Raw genomic sequence first — 17,041 nt, 5'->3', positions numbered from 1 at the left:
TGCACAGACAAGCCATCTCACTTCTCACCCTGACGACCGACGCACTATTCAACGTAAGAAACACTTTCCCACAGACTCAGACTATACACCCTTCATAGACAGACAAAACACATGATACATAATCTCAAGCACTCATCTGCCTGTGGCCCAGATAACATAAGTAACATCCACCAAAAACACATTGGACCACAAGGTATACACGCACTCACAAACATTGCAAACTACAGCTATTCCCACAACACTATACCCGACATCTGGAAGCATGGTAAGATAATCACCATTCCAAAACCGAACAAAGACCCAATAATCCCAACATTGCACCGCCCAATCACACTTCTCTGCACCCCCTCTAAAGTCATTGAACGCCTAATACTTAAACTTGTCACACCACATATTCCCCTTACTGACTCACAACACGGTTTTAGGCCACTACACTCCACAAACACTCTTCTGATAAACCTCACACAAAGAATTTTAGATGGCATCAATTCAGATAGGCCCTACCACAGATCACTTCTTATAACATTAGACATTAGTAAAGCTTTTGATGCTATCCCCCGCCACAACCTAACAAATAAAATATATAACACAGACATGCACAATAACACCAAAAGATGGCTGGCCAATTATCTGGCAGGTAGGAATGCTTACGTGTCATATAATGGCCAATCATCACACATCAGAAACATTAAGAATGGAGTACCACAGGGCTCTGTTCTATTCCCCATGCTCTTTAATCTATACATGCATGACTTACCCACACCAGACACCTCAGAAATACAAATCTCTTCCTACGCAGACGACATAACAATCACATGCACACATTGTAACACAGACAAAGCTGCAGAAATAATCCAGCCATACCTTGATACACTCAACACATGGTTCATCACAAACAGACTCAAAATAGCTCCAACCAAATCTACAGCAACACTTCTCACCAACTGGACAAAAGAACACAAATACATACCTCATCTCTACATCAACAACACTCTAATACCACACACAAACACACCGAAAATTCTTGGTGTAACATACGATACATCCATGTCTTTCAAACAACATATCACAAACATAAAAAACAAATGCACACCTAGACTTAACGCACTTAAGTCAATCGCTGGAACAACATTTGGACAAAACAAAGAAACTAATACAACAATATACAAACAATGCATACGCTCAGTGATGAATTATGGGAGCCCTGCATGGGCTCCTAATCGCAGTGAGACACACCACAACACCCTTCAAATCATACAAAACAAAGCCCTAAAAACAATTACAGGCTCCACAAATACAACACCTACAGACCATTTACACCATGAAACAAAAGTCCTCAAAGTCAAGGACCACCTCGACATGAGAGGCACACAAACACTTGCCGCAGCCACCACAAACACATCACACTTAATCTCACCCTCTTTTAGCTTCACCAGATTGAGTCTTCTTCCTTTTGGTGGCAGCCTTGATCTTAATTTCTTGTTATATGTATATATATATATATATATATATATATATATATATATATATATATATATATATATATATATATATATATATATATATATATATATACAGGGCTGCCGTTTCGTAGAATTTTGTACCAAAACGTAGTAAAATAGCGGCATGTGGCAACTGCACAAGGACATGAGGAAATTTTTTCTACATACCAGTGGGCTGTTAAAAACATTAAAAAACTCAAACTTTTGTTTAAAAATCATAGAACTAGTTATCAAATAATAAATGGTACATCAAAATATGACTTTTATTGGTAATTGTGTTACCTATAAAATATTATACCCCAAAAGATACGTTTTTACCGTGTAGAAAAAAATTCTACACTAAAGTTTCAGCTTTCTTTTAGCGATATAAAAAAATGTATATATCTTACTGAATAAGTTAGGGCATGGGGGCCTTATATACATTCAAGAATAAAAAAAAACTAGAACCAACATTTTGTCAAAGATTGACAAGTATATCTTGCTATGAAAGTCTGCACATGCCTGAGAAAAATGTATGCCCCGGTATGGCAACACTCCCATTCTACACGGCAGTGTAGAAAACGCGGCAACACTGGCCGGCACCACTGTCCTGTGTGCATACCTTCCGATATTTACAGTGTACGTAATAAAAAATACAGTACAGTACACTGTATATACAGTACATTTACATGCCTGTATTACAGTTAATATTACAGAATTATTAGTATTATAGCATTATTATTACAGTATTGTTATTGTTACAGTGTTATCTTATGTGTTTCTATGCCATATCATACATTACCTATACGTATACCGCTACGAAAATCTACGGGTGTTAGGGCGATATTTTTGATGACCGGACGTTTGGCATGGCTGGACCACCGTTCCCCCCAATTAGTCTGGGCTTTCGAGGTTCGACTGTATATATATCCATTTATTTTAAAGTAGATGATGTTGCTGATACAAATGTAATCATTATACAGAAACCACCAAACACCTCATCCTTCACTGGTCCTAGCCAGACCTTGACTTCAACACAATATTTTTCCATAAGTGATCTGTTAGCCTATCTGGAGGCTGTTGCCAGTTACTTACGAGTCATGGGTCTCTTGCAAGAGATATCTAGGGCAAGAGATTGATTGATTGACATTGCTGAATGACATAAGGTTGGATGTAATGACATTTGCTGAACTAAAATTTACTTAGAAAAGTGGTGTAAAGTTAGATTTGAAGTTGGCTGGAATGACATGACGGGGATATTACTGTAATCAATGTTAATTATTTATGTATTATTTAGCTTGGGAATACCATAGCATTTAGATTTTAGGAGGATGGGACTATGAAAGGACATGGGATGCTGGCAGCACAACCAGGTCGTGTGTATTTTAGTTTCAGTGGTGCATAAATAATCAGTCACATGTGTCAATAGCTTAACTTAGACAATTATTTTATTGTAAGAATACTTTTTTCTTCTTCTTAGCTTACCTTTGAAGTTTAAAACTGGAAAAGACCTTGTCTGGGTCTTTGAAGTCCAGACCAATGAAGTTTTACTTTATATATAGAAACTTGTTGGCTTGTAGTTATGGTGATTCATTTGGTTTTGAAATTATGTTAATTATTGTTACCTTCAACTTTTATAGAGTGCTGGAGAAAGTTCTTTAAATGATGCTGCTGTTGGGTCAAATGGTACCATTGGAGAGGAGCAGCGACCTGAGGACTGTGAAGTCAGGGGCACGGATGAAGACTACAATATCACTACTGTACGAACATTAAGACAGATTATAAGTGATGACAGTGCTTCTTCATCTAGTTTAGACTCTAGTTCTTCTGCAACTAGTGGGGCCAGTGGAGTGTCAGAACGAAACACACGTCTTAGGCTTCTTTGGACATCTCGCCTGAATCGTACAGGCAATGATTCTGACAGTGCAGGTGAAACTTCAAGTGCTGTAAGTCAAAATGATATCCCTATAGGGACAAGTGTGGATCGAACAGATGTGAGGCCTGAGATGGGTGAAGAAATTACCAATGAATATAGGAATGTAACTAATGGCAGAGTTAGTGATGAAGAGGAGGAAACTAGTAGTGAAGGTGTTCAAAGGGGAGATTCTTCTAGACAAAGAGATTCTCTGAATTTATGGATGCCCTATTCATCAGGGCATGGAACTGGTGGCCCTCTTCTGAATGGAAATGAATCTGCCAATAGTGATCCCGGAAACTCAGGGTTAATATATAGTGGTAATCTTAATGAACTACATCAAACAAATGTGAATGACCAAGAAGCCCATTCAAATACCAGTCATGGACAGGCAGGAGACACAAGAAACTCAGAATCACAGGAAGTTAGAGGAAGACCTAGTACTGAATTCACTGAACCACAATCTTCAGGTACCTCAGCAGAGCCAAGTGATCCAAATGAAGACCTTGCTGTACCAGGACCTTCGGGACTGAATCGTTCTCAGTTGTCGAATCTTCCATCCTCAAGCTACTCAACTGCCTCTACACTTGATCCCCAGTTTGGAGTTCAGTTGCTTAGTCGACACATAGAGAAAATGCAGAGGATATGCAGGTAATAAACTTGTGTTTCTTATTTGATGAGGTTGAATGATAGGTTGAAAATGTTTATATAATTTAGTTTTTTGTGTATATGTGATGTAAGATGAAAGATACCTAATTTTGAAAAAAAAAAGATGATAATTTGGATTTTTCTGTTTCTTTCACATTTTAAACTCCCACATCATCACCTCTTCCTCTCACTCCTCACAAATCCATGTTAAGTACTTAGTGACACCCCTATGGACCAGAATCATATAACATTGTTTTATGATTGAAGACTAATCTTCACTCAGAGAAGAACGATCAATTGTTATGTCCACAAGGTGATATGAAGTGTTCTGGGATAAAGTGCTAACCTGATTTAAGTTCAGGCACTATTCCCTTCAAAAGCCCCTGTAGCAGTGATACAGTGTTCCCAGCACTGTTGATACTGCAGAAACATTCTGGAAGTCTTGTTCACAAAGCATGTCGAGCAAACTCTGTAATTTGAGCTGAATTTCCTCCATGGCTAGTGGCACCAGTTCAGCTACAGTTTTATCTGGGAAGAGTAAAAAATTGCAAGGGGCCAAATTTGGGAAGTAGGTCAACTGTAAATAGGTGATTATGTTATTGCAGCCAAGAAATTCTTGTGATATGAGAACTCATTTAGAGGGAGCATTGTCATCATGGAGCACCCATTTGGCTTCATGCCACATTTCAGGCCATGGCCACAAAATGTCCTTCCTCAGATGCCTCAGAACATTGTAATAGAACTGGCTGTTGATGGTCTGGCCCTGGGGATTCATGGAGACCAACCCAACAAATGTTAAAGAAAATGGATATGGTCTTGGTTGTGCTGTAGACCTGCCTTGCTTTCTTCAGAAGTGGAGATGCTGTGCTCTTCCTCTGTGAAGACTTGTTTGGTTTCCAGGTCATAACCATAGACCCAAGACTTGTCCCCAGTGATAACCCTCAAGATGAAGGATGGGTCATTCAAGGCATGATTACAAGCTCTTGGTAGATTACAAGCCTTGTTCTCTTGCTTGCACAAATTTTGTAACAATACAGTGCATCTTTAGATCAGACATGAAGATTGCCTTTACTGTTGCATATGACACACCAGTGATGATAGCAGTGTCCCTAGAGGATCTCTTATGATCTTCATGTACAGGTTACTTAGATGTTTCCACATATTGAGGGGTTGAGCTAGTGGAAAGTTGTCTTGAATTTTTGTTGCCTTCCAGTGATTTTCTACCTCTCTTGAAGCATATGTGCCACTCAAAATGCCTTGCATTACTTGTTGCTTTATTGCCATATACATGCTGAATCATGTCAAAGGTCTCCAATGCAGATTTGCAGTTTGATGTTCATTCTTTGGTCCAGCTTGCAATCTGTGATGAAATTGCAAATGTGCCTGTGCACATGGTCACAAAAACTCCTGTGGTATACCTCACAAAGTTCACTGGACAATTTTCATGAAAGTGGCAGTTGCCGACAAGACTGACGAGTTAAACACCATATGAGGACGGAGCCTTTATTTGTACGACGTTCCGCTTGGTACTTGAAAAAGCTGTAATAAGCGAAACGTCGTACAAATAAAGGCTCCGTCCTCATATGGTGTTTAACTCGTCAGTCACTGGACAATATTGGTCAGTGTACATGAGGGTTAATGCTCACCTACACAGCATATGAATCCCTGTATTACCATCTGATGGCATGCTATGGAAATAGTCTCAAAACTTTTTTACACCTCCATGTTCTTTCCTCCATGGCCCTGCCCTTGTATTTTTCTTTACCATGCCTGTAACTCCATCTCTTTAGTATATTATTCCCCAGGATATAAGCTCTAGATGTAATGCTACTAACACTGCCTCCAGCACCACCAGCACAGGCACTTGAGTTTCAAATACAGTACCAACACCACAATAAATACCATTGGGGCCATCACTAATGCTATCACCATGACAAACACCACTGGTGCCTTTACCACCACCATCTCTATGGGTACTGTTATCACCCGTCCATGTTACCATGGAAATTTAAAATGAAACTGGGGAAGACTTGTGCATGTCTATTCTTGATTGTATACTTTGTGATTGTTCCTACATATACCAAAGGCTTTTTCTCCCTTACAAGGGAGGTAGCCAAAGTCAAAAGCCATAACTCCACTCCCACCCATTTCATCTTCATCCACTGCATTCCCATTCACCACCCTTTTCTTCCTCCCTCCCTCTTATCATGGCTCCTCCTGATTGTAACTTAAAATTGGTCATCCACAACAGGGAACACTTAGAATTGACCCGACATCACCATGAGATTTCCCGCCTTCGACAAATCAGGTCAATGCTGTTTGATATGCAGCACCAGATTCGGTCCTTGAGGACTTCGGTAGACCAGTCTATGTGTTATGTGCCTCTGCGTGGACACTCAAGTTCTACTGTGCAAGTGTTTGATCGCATTGCAGAAATGGAAAGAGACATTGTGACACAGTATAGGTTGGTAGTCCCTCCCCCTACTCTTATTCTTTGTAATTTTGAACTGAAGAAAACAATAATATATTGTTTTGGCTTGTAGATATTCCATTTATTTATATTTTTTACTTAAAGTAAGGAGGATGTAACTATACAAGAATTATAGTTGACAGGCTATGTTTGTCTTTACACTATGAGCCAAGGGATATACTACTTGTTTTGTATTTATATTCTTGTAAAATACCATTGAGAAGAGATACTTTATTGGCAAACTTATTCCCAGGGCGGAAAATCACTCAAGGCTACGAGATAGAAGGGGAAGTCGAGGGCAAAATACAGGAGCCTCCAGTGATGTGGGTGTAGTGGGCACCTCTGCTGATGGTACACCAGACCCATCCATACCTGAAGGGTCTGCAGCAGCAACACCAGAAGAGGCACCTGCAGGTGCCTCTACCTCTACCTCATCCTCCTCAACTTCATTGCCATCATATTTATTCAATTCATCCAGACATGTCTTCCTCTCTTCTGGTCGGTTACCCTCATGGCAAAGAGGACCCTTCTCCTCAAGGCACAGAACTCATCATATTGGAAGGTGAGTGTCACATTACCTTGTTTTTTGCTGACCATGTGATTAGTATTGATGATGCTGTGATGCATGGAAGGGAGTGGGTGGAGGATGGGGGATGTATTTATCCAGTTGTATTATACGGGAAGGGAGCTATGCTCATGGTGACCCGTCTTTGTATCTCTCAGCATTAAGTTTTTTCTTAAAATCTTGAATAGTATTTGGACACACTGTTTATTTGTCCAATTTGTTCCAAGTATCTATCACTCTGTGTGGGAAGCTTTTTTTTTCTGTAATTATCTTTTTTTAGTTTCTTTTCGTGTCTTGTTTTGCCATTGTCTCATTTCAACAAGTCATTCTTATTTAAGATTTCCATTCCCTTCATAGTTCTATAGATCAGGGGTTCTCATTAGGGGTGAAATTCATCCCCATGGGGGAATTTTGGGTTTTCTGGGGGTGATTTGTGACCACAGTCAGTTTACGCGGTGAGGAAAGCAATTATAGGTTTTGGCCTATCTGGCCTGTCACCTGGGCTGGAATTATACTAATACGGGAAAAATATATACTAATTTGGAAAAAATAAAAAGGTTTTTAGTAATATTTGCATATTATTTAGAATGCACTTTTTGAAACAGGCAATCTTGGAAAGGAGGGGGGAATGACATTCAGACAAATGGTGAAAGGGGTGAATGGGCCAAGTAAGGCTGAGAACCCTTGCTATAGATAGTAAGTCTCCTCTTTCCCTTCTTTGTTCCAAAGTTGGTAATTCTTATTTGGACAGTCTGTTCATATGTCATTTTGGAAAGAGTTGATGCCAGCTTTGTTGTTACTCATTGTATTCTTTCTAACTTCTTTATATTCTTTTTGGTATTGGGTGTCCATAGTGTTGCTGCATATTTGAGTTTTGGTCTTATTAGTGTAGTTTTCTACCTGACTTTGTGCTCGCTATCCCTTAACTTTAACCTACAATCATACATAAGTCCTTGAGATGCAACTAAAATTTTTTTTTTTTTTTTTCTACAAGCCCCCGGCTGCGCCGGAGGACTTGGCCTGCAGCGCTGCTCGCTCTTCTTCCTCTATTTCTTCTTCTTTTTCGAGTTCTTTTTCGAGTTCTTCGAGTTGTTCTTCTTCTTCGAGTTCTTCGAGTTCTTCTTCGAATTCTTCTTCAAGTTCTTCGAATTCTTCTTCTTCTTCGAGTTCTTCTTCTTTGAGTTCTTCTTCGAGTTTTTAGAGTTCTTCTTCGGGTTCTTCGAGTTCTTCTCCTTCTTCGAGTTCTTCTTCGAGTTCTTCTTCGAGTTCTCCTTCTTCTTCGAATTCTTCTTCGAATTCTTCTTCGAGTTCTTCTTATTCCAAATAATACCTTTGGTAATCTCCATGATCTGATTTTCCCCCACGTTTTGTAAAATTCTTATAACCCGCAAAGTGATGTTTTTCGAACTCACACGTACTCTCTCACGAAATTTCTCCGTCAAGCAACTCGAGTTTTTCAAAAGCTTCGTCACTGTACTTGTACGATAACAATTTCCGAAAAAAACAACTTGTAATATTAATGAACAACGTGAATCAGATCAGTTCTAGTTGAAAACGTGAAACAAACTGAATAAACCCTTACACCTGCCCAGGGTCCGGTGCGACCGTTTGGCTGGGTCTCGAGAAAAACTCGCAAACCGGAGAATTTTTTTTTTTTTTAAATAATAATAATAACCTTGAAAAAAAATAACATGGATATATATATATATATATATTTTTATATTTTGTTTTAAAATAACTCGGTAGGGAAAAGAACCATATTACAATAATTTGTCTATGTTAGAATATCAAGTAAATCACTATACCCCTCACTTAAGGTTTCTATGGTGTTGGGGAACTTCCATTTTCTGTGGTTTCATGTTTTGATGTGTTTTATTTATTTTACAATGTACAGTTGCCCCACTTAGTTTTGGCACATTTTTAAAAATGTTTCGGAAAAGAATAGCAACTTGCCCAGTATTCTTTTTTATTACATTTTCGTGTCTGTTCATTTAAATTTTTTTTTTTTTTTTTTTTTTTTTTTTCTAAATAGTAACTACCTTAAAAATGTGACAAACAGCGAGATACTCAAAATGGTATAGCAGACGACACATATTTGTTTTACTTACTAATAACATCTATCACTCTTATTTGACAAGTAATACGATTAATATATGTTGGAGAGAGAGAGAGAACGCAGGAATCCGTTCACGTAGTGGTTGATGGTAGACTAACAACCAGCTTCAAGCTGTGAGTGGTGTTGAGTGCAGTGACAAACTAACCAAAACTAACTCGTATACTTATAAGTTATGTTATAACCCTATTATTAAATCAATTATTTTCATTTATTTATTAAGCAGAGGGCTTGTGATCCAATTATATTATGTATGATTCTAGGTTAAAGTTAAGGGATAGCGAGCAAAAAGTCAGGAAGAAAGTAAGCTCTGAGCCTTGATGGGTGGCGGGGAGTACAACAGTTTCCCCCCATTACTATGTTAACCCCTTTTCCACTGTCCAAGTGGCAGATCTGTGTTTAGGCAACGTCCAGGGTCACTATGGGAAATTGGAATGTTTAATCTTTGAAGAGTATGCTAAGATAAAAGGTAAATTTTGTAAGGTAGCCAGCCAATAGCCATACTGGCCCATATACAGTATCTACACTTGTTGCAGGCTTGCAGCATCTGAGTGACTTTATATGGTCAATTACTTCTTTATTTTTATATTCTGTCTAATGCCTCTTTGAATAAGATAGATACACATATGTGGAGGGATGAATAACATACTTGCACCTGTTTTTATATACAAAATATTCAATATCTGAACAAATTTGGATGAGATTAAAGAAAAAAATAATAAAAAAAAAAATGCGATTAATTTTTTTCATCACAATTAACATAACATAATTGGATCACAAGCCCACTGCTGAATAAATAAATGAAAATAATTGATTTAATAATAGGGTTATAACATAACCTATAAGTATACAAATTAGTTTTGGTTAGTTTGTCACTGCACTCAACACCACTCACAGCTTGAAGCTGGTTGTTAGTCTACCATTGACCACAACTTGAACGGATTACTGCGTTCTCTCTCTCTCCTCTGCAATGTATATTGATCGTATTACTTGTCAAATAAGAGTGACAGATGTCATTAGTAAGTCAAGAAAAATGTGTCGTCTGCTACACCATTTTGAGTATCTCGCTGTTTGTCACATTTTTTAAGGTAGTTGCTATTTAGCAAAAAAAAAAAAAAAAAAAAGTATGTAAATGAACAGACACAAAAATGTAATAAAAAAGAATACCGGGCGAGTTGCTATTCTTGTCCGAAACATTTTTAAAACTGTGCCAAAACTAAGTGGGGCAACTGTTCATTGTAAAATAAATAAAACGCATCAAAACATGAAACCACAGAAAATGGAAGTGCCCTAACACCATAGAAAACCTTACGTGAGGGGTATAGTGATTTATTTGATATTCTAACAGAAAAATTATTGTAATATGGTTCTTTTCCTTGCCAAGGTATTAATATATATATATATATATTTTTTTTTAACCACTTTTTTTTTTTTTTTTTTTTTTTTTTTTTTTTTTTATCTAGTCTAGTGAAGGTGGAGGTAGAATGTAGATTGAGAGAAGTGAGTCAATGCCTTGGTGGATTAAAAAGTGTAATGAGGAATAGGTATTTGGGAATGGATGCTAAGAGGAGACTGTATGAAGGAGTGATTGTGCCAACAGCACTGTATGGGGCAGAAACATGGAACATAAGAGAGGAAGAGAGAAGGAGTTTGAATGTGTTTGAGATGAGGTGTCTGAAAAGTATGATTGGGGTTACTAGGCTAGATAGAGTGAGAAATGAGGAGGTGAGGAGGAGAACAGGGGTGGAAAGGGAGTTGGGAGATAGGGTTGATGAAAGAATATTAGGATGGTTTGGACACATGGAAAGAATGAGTGAAGAAAGACTAGTAAAAGAGGTGTGGAGGGAGTGAACATGAGGGGACGTCCTAGGATGAGGTGGATGGATGGGGTGAAGGGGGCTCTGGGGAAAAGGGGAATGTCTGTTGAGGAAGGATGGGAGAGGACAGAAGACAGGGGTGAATGGAGAATGGTTGTATATGGATGATGTTGTGATGCATGAGGTGGAATGGGTGGGGTGATGGGGGGTGAGGTAGTATGTGTGAGCAAAATTTGACGCAGCCCGAAGGGATTTCTCCCCATCCTCTCCTTTTATGCATGGGGGGACGGAGAGGGTGGGTCACCGATTTAATGAAGCGGTCTTGCTGTGGATGTGCTGTGTCTTGCAACACTGCTTCTGACCCAGGGCAGTGGACAAGGTGCAGGGATGACCCGTCATCCAGGAGGTGCTAAGATAAGAGGGAGTGTATTCAGGGATGGAATGGGTGGGAATGATTTTATGCCTTTTTCTTTTTGGCTACCTCCCTTGTAAGGGAAAAAAAGCCTTGGTATATGTATGTATGTATGTTTTTGTAAGTGGTTGCAATAATTAATGTATTAAGAATTTCTTGTTATTTATTGTGTTAATGCTACTTAGGGGTGGGTTTCAGTTACCTTGCCCTTCTTTAAATATGTCTACTTAGACCAAGTCACCTCAATTTCCTAGTAACCTAAGTCCATCTCGGATGATGGCTGATAATGCATTTACACTTTTACATCAGGATCCTTTCATAGTTAAATTCTCAGCTCAGGATCCCTATTATACAGCAGCTGCTTTTATCCAACAATGCAAAGACAGCATAGTGAATACTAATGTCAATATTGGGTCTGAGAAAATCTCATTTGTGAGATCTCAGCTTGTTCCTAACTTGTTGGCAGCTGAAATGATGGCGGCCTCATATCTTAACCCCAAAACATTAACCTGTAATTATGATACTTTAGAGCTAATTTCCTAAAAAGAAATTCTGATACCCCTGTAGGTGATAATTGTCAGTGGTGTTATAAATTAGCTTATGTGCTTACATCCCATTTGGGCACACTTAACTATATGTGTGCTCAGGCCAAGGTCAGCAAGATTGCTTTTGATGCCTTGGACTCATTGTTTCATTCAGATTGGGTAGGTACCACCTTATTTTGGAGTTGCTTTTTTTATATACTATTACTGGTGCCTTTTGAGAGGAGAGCAGTATCTTCTCTCAGCTATAAGACAGATGAGTCCCTATTGTCTTTTGCAACATGGTTTTCAAGTAAAAGGAAGTGCAGCATGGTTCTTTGTGTATTAGCAATGCACAACAACATGACAATGTTCCTAGTTCTCCTCCACCCCCTCAGTCATTAGAATCTACTCATAGCACTCTGTCTGCATTTACACCACCTGTACTTACATGTACCTGTTGTAACAAGTCAGGTCACTCAAGTGCTTTTTGTTTTTTATGTAAGTCAGGAACACAAGTCAAAACAGTCCCCTGTAAGTAGGAATTTCTTTGATACCTCTTCTAACATAACACATGACTTATCTAAAGTAATGTTTCACATTAAGCTTAGCTACTGTCATATCCATGGCCAGTGTAAGCATTCAACTGAACAGTGTTCAAAGATTCGGAAACGTAAGGCAGAAACCTCTTATCAACTTAGGCAAACTCAGCCCCATTTTCACTAGCACCCATATCACAAACCAAGGGATTGACCAGTAACATTTGGTCTCAGATCATTCCTTTGGTGGCTGCTGAGTCTTCTCAATTACTAACTTTCCAATTTTTAACAGAGAACACACCTATCTTCATCTCAGTAGATACTGAAGCAAAATGTAGTCTGATAGGAAAAAGGGCATATTATGCTCTCAGGGATTTGTACAATCTCCCTTTATCTCCCTTTTGTAAATGATTACATTCTGTACAAGGTTCTCACTTGCCTATTCTTGGATCTGTTTGCATTCCCTTAAGATTTTTCTCCCATGCTACTGTTTTCCATGTTGCTTTTGTTGCTTCAGTAATTGCTCTCATGTTTGATTGCCTCTTGGGCATTGACACCTACAGCTAATGGCATAACTATATCTCCTGTGTGCCATGTAATGACTTTTCATAATTCTGTTATTCCTGCAATGGATAGGCCAGTTTCCACATGTAGCTTACCTGTGCATGATCAGACTGTACAGTTGTCTTCAAAGAATTCTAATTGTTTAGACTCCCCTATTCTTTCTTGTGCTGCTGTTGTTGTAGATGAGCATTATATTGGACCTTCAAGTTCAGTTCGAGTGCCGGTGTGTATTTCAGGTGCTCCAATTGTTTTTGACATCTTATCACAGCCTTACTCTGTGTTCATTGTCTAGCATTTGAAGGAACTCTCTCTGCGCTATTCATGATCATGTTACCACAGCTATGGTAACCACATCACTGATGCTCTTATCACCCTCTCTTCTGGCAGTCATTTAGGTTCCTTTGAAGTAGTTGATATTGACACTGTCCAGGATTTGCCTCCTATCATAGCAGCTTCGGTGCTAGTCTCCACAGGCAAGTGACATAGCACACTTGGCCTCTAAATATGCAATGTTCGTAGGTGAGATTGACTTTCCAGAGGTGGCGCCTCGTCTCATTGGTCTGTTAGTGACCCACCATCAAGCTTTGGCTTTACCTGGTGATCCATGAGGAGTTACAGATTGTTGTTCATTGCATTGATCTTCAGCCACATGTTCGACCTGTTTATGTACCCTAATACAGGTTGCCTCACTCTTGCCAGCTTGTAGAACAGTCCTTGGTTGACTTGTTAATATGAAGAAGTTGTACAAGAGTCTCACTCAGAGTGAAAATTGCTGCTCCTCTCAGTGCCTAAGAAAGATGGATCTTTTTGACCTGTTATTGATTATAGGTGAGTCAATGAGGTCACAATTCCAGGCCATTACCCTTTGCCTGTGTTAAGTGATCTCCAGTCCATTAGAACAGGTAATACGGTGTTCACCACCATAGACTTAAGGGCAGGCTTTTGGCAGGTTCCCTTGGAAAAGTCTCGTAAGATCACGGTCTTCTTGACTCCAACAGGACATTGTGAATGGTTTCGTTGCCCCATGGGGTTATGGAATGCTCCCTTGACATGCCAACACTTGATTAACTCAGTTTTTCATGACCTAGTAGGGAATAGACTTTTTGTTTACCCAGACAATCTTAGTCTTCAAGGATGTGAAAAACCATTTCAATAAGTTGTAAGTCTAGCATCCAATTCCTAGGTCATGTTGTAGACAAACATGGTATTCACACCACAGGTGATAAAGTCAAAGCAGTTAGGGACTTCCCTACATCTAGGTCAATTGAACAGGATACTGTCATGCATTTATTAAGAGTTTTGCTTCAATTACATCTCCCCTTACACATCTCAAGAAGGATACTTCCTTCCAGTGGTGTGGTGTTCATCAGGAAAGTTTTGATTCATTGAAGCATGCCCTTACTGAAGTGCCTGTGCTGGCATTCCCAGATTATAGTCTTCCCTTTACTATTTGTACAGCTGCCTCTGGTACAAGTATTTGAGCTGTACTTATACAGCAAGTAGATGGATGTAGACCCACGTTTTTGCATATGCTAGTCACATTCTTAACAAGCCTGAGTATTGTTACTCTGTTACACATTTAGAGGCACTGGCAGTGGTGTGGGCTTTAAAGCATTTTCGAAATATCATTTTTTGATATCCAGTTACAGTCTACATGGACCACACTGCTGTCACACAACTTTTCAGGCTGCCTAGGCAGGTGGTCCCTTACAATTGAACCCAATCCTTAAACATATTCCAGGATGTGCAAACAGTGTTGCTGATGCACTTTCACATAATATACCTGTAGCTGCAGTTGCACTGATTGACAACTCCTGCAGGATCTGGCCAAAGCTCAGCATGAGGACCCTGTTTGGTCTGTTGTTGTTCCCTAGACTGTCTGTCCGAGCAGTCCCGTCTCCCCAAGGAATGCCATAGCCGAAACTGGGTTTTCCCACAAATCCTTTATAGAGCGTATGTTGTGTTGTTTGCATGCATGATTGTGTATAATGCAGTCTTCCATTATGTGTTGTATGGTATGGGGTGAAGTGTTACATCCTGGGCAGCTGTTCACAACGTGGTCATCCAGCCTCTTCTGGTAGCTTAGAAGTGCTGGGTGGTGACCGCACCGCAGTCTGGCCAAGTGGATTCTGTCCTTTCGTGGGAGAGAGGATTCAGAAGGGTGGATATCAGGGGGTCTGGCATGCAGCAGTGTGTTGTCTTTCAGTGTGTTAATGGAGCGGTGAGTGATATGATTATGAATATGTTTCCGGAGGCTGGTATTTGGTGGTTGTGGAGGAAGAGAAGAGAGTATCTGTGCATGATAAAGGTCTTTGGGTGGTGTTTTAATGTTTCTTGGTGTGTGTGGGTGTTCTGCTATGTAGTGTAGCGGGTGTAATGTGTTTGTGGTGGCTGCGGCTGTGTGCCTCTCATGTCGAGGTGGTCCTTGACTTTGAGGACTTTTGTTTCATGGTGTAAATGGTCTGTAGGTGTTGTATTTGTGCAGCCTGTAATTGTTTTTAGGGCTTTGTTTTGTATGATTTGAAGGGTGTTGTGGTGTGTCTCACTGAGATTAGGAGCCCATGCAGGACTCGCATAATTCAACACTGAGCGTATGCATTGTTTGTATATTGTTATATTAGTTTCTTTGTTTTGTCCAAATGTTGTTCCAGTGATTGACTTAAGTGAGTTAAGTCTGGGTGTGCATTTGTTTTTTATGTTTGTGATGTGTTGTTTGAAAGACATGGATGTATCGTATGTTACACCAAGAATTTTCGGTGTGTTTGTGTGTGGTATTGGTGTGTTGTTGATGTAGAGATGAGGTATGTATTTGTGTTCTTTTGTCCAGTTGGTGAGAAGTGTTGCTGTAGATTTGGTTGGAGCTATTTTGAGTCTGTGATGAACCATGTGTTGAGTGTGTCAAGGTATGGCTGGATTATTTCTGCAGCTTTGTCTGTGTTACGATGTGTGCATGTGATTGTTATGTCGTCTGCGTAGGAAGAGATTTGTATTTCTGAGGTGTCTGGCGTGGCTAAGTCATGCATGTGGGGGATAGAACTTAGCCCTGTGGTACTCCGTTCTTAATGTTTCTGATGTGCGATGATTGGCCATTATATGACACGTAAGCATTCCTACCTGCCAGATAATTGGCCAGCCATCTTTTGGTGTTATTGTGCATGTCTGTGTTATATATTTTATTTGTTAGGTTGTGGCGGGGGATAGCATCAAAAGCTTTACTAATGTCTAATGTTATAAGAAGTGTTCTTTGGTGGGGCCTATCTGAATTGATGCCATCTAAAATTCTTTGTGTGAGGTTTGTCAGAAGAGTGTGGAGTGTAGTGGCCTAAAACCGTGTTGTGAGTCAGTAAGGGGAATATGTGGTGTGACAAGTTTAAGTATTAGGCGTTCAATGACTTTAGAGGGGGTGCAGAGAAGTGTGATTGGGCGGTGCGATGTTGGGATTGTTGGGATTGTTGGGTCTTTGTTCGGTTTTGGAATGGTGATTATTTTACCATGCTTCCAGATGTCGGGTATAGTGTTGTGTGAATAGCTGTAGTTTGCAATGTTTGTGAGTGCGTGTATACCTTGTGGTCCAATGTGTTTTATGTGGATGTTGCTTATGTTATCAGGGCCACAGGCAGATGAGTGCTTGAGACTATGTATTATGAGTTTTGTCTGACTGTCTATGAAGGGTATATAGTCTGAGTCTGTGGGAAAGTCTGTCTTACGTCGAATGGTGCGTCGGTCGTCAGGGTGAGAAGTGAGATGGCTTGTCTGTGCAAAATGACGTATGAGTGCGTTTGCTTGTTGTCTGTTTGAGGGTAGATTATCTGTTGTTGTGATTATTGCTGCGTGAGAGCGTGTAGTGTTACTGTTGGATAGTGTAATGCTGTTGAGTGTTTTGTACAATTTGCTGGTGTTTGTTTTGTGATCAAGTGTATTGATAAAGTTTTGCCAATTTTGTGTTTTTTGTTCATCTATTTTACTGGCAATGACAGTGTTTAGTGTTTGTATTTG

General features: G+C 39.6%; 1 protein-coding gene across 4 annotated transcripts in view; it reads left to right on the top strand.

Moving 5' to 3' along the window:
- LOC143041054 (uncharacterized) overlaps positions 1-17,041 on the top strand; it is a 191,513-nt gene that overhangs the window by 65,039 nt on the left and 109,433 nt on the right. For all 4 annotated transcript variants that reach the window (XM_076212685.1, XM_076212684.1, XM_076212686.1 and 1 more), the window contains exons 7-9: positions 3,122-4,047; positions 6,296-6,508; positions 6,768-7,076. In XM_076212685.1, coding sequence (XP_076068800.1) covers positions 3,122-4,047; positions 6,296-6,508; positions 6,768-7,076 — 1,448 coding nt within the window. The remainder of the gene's footprint in view (positions 1-3,121; positions 4,048-6,295; positions 6,509-6,767; positions 7,077-17,041) is intronic.

This window comes from Oratosquilla oratoria, chromosome 30, assembly GCF_046742065.1.
Source record: "Oratosquilla oratoria isolate Oo_2021 chromosome 30, ASM4674206v1, whole genome shotgun sequence".
Lineage (NCBI taxonomy): Eukaryota > Metazoa > Arthropoda > Malacostraca > Stomatopoda > Squillidae > Oratosquilla > Oratosquilla oratoria.
Note: the sequence above shows the minus strand (reverse complement) of the source record. Positions and strands in the feature narration are given on the sequence as shown.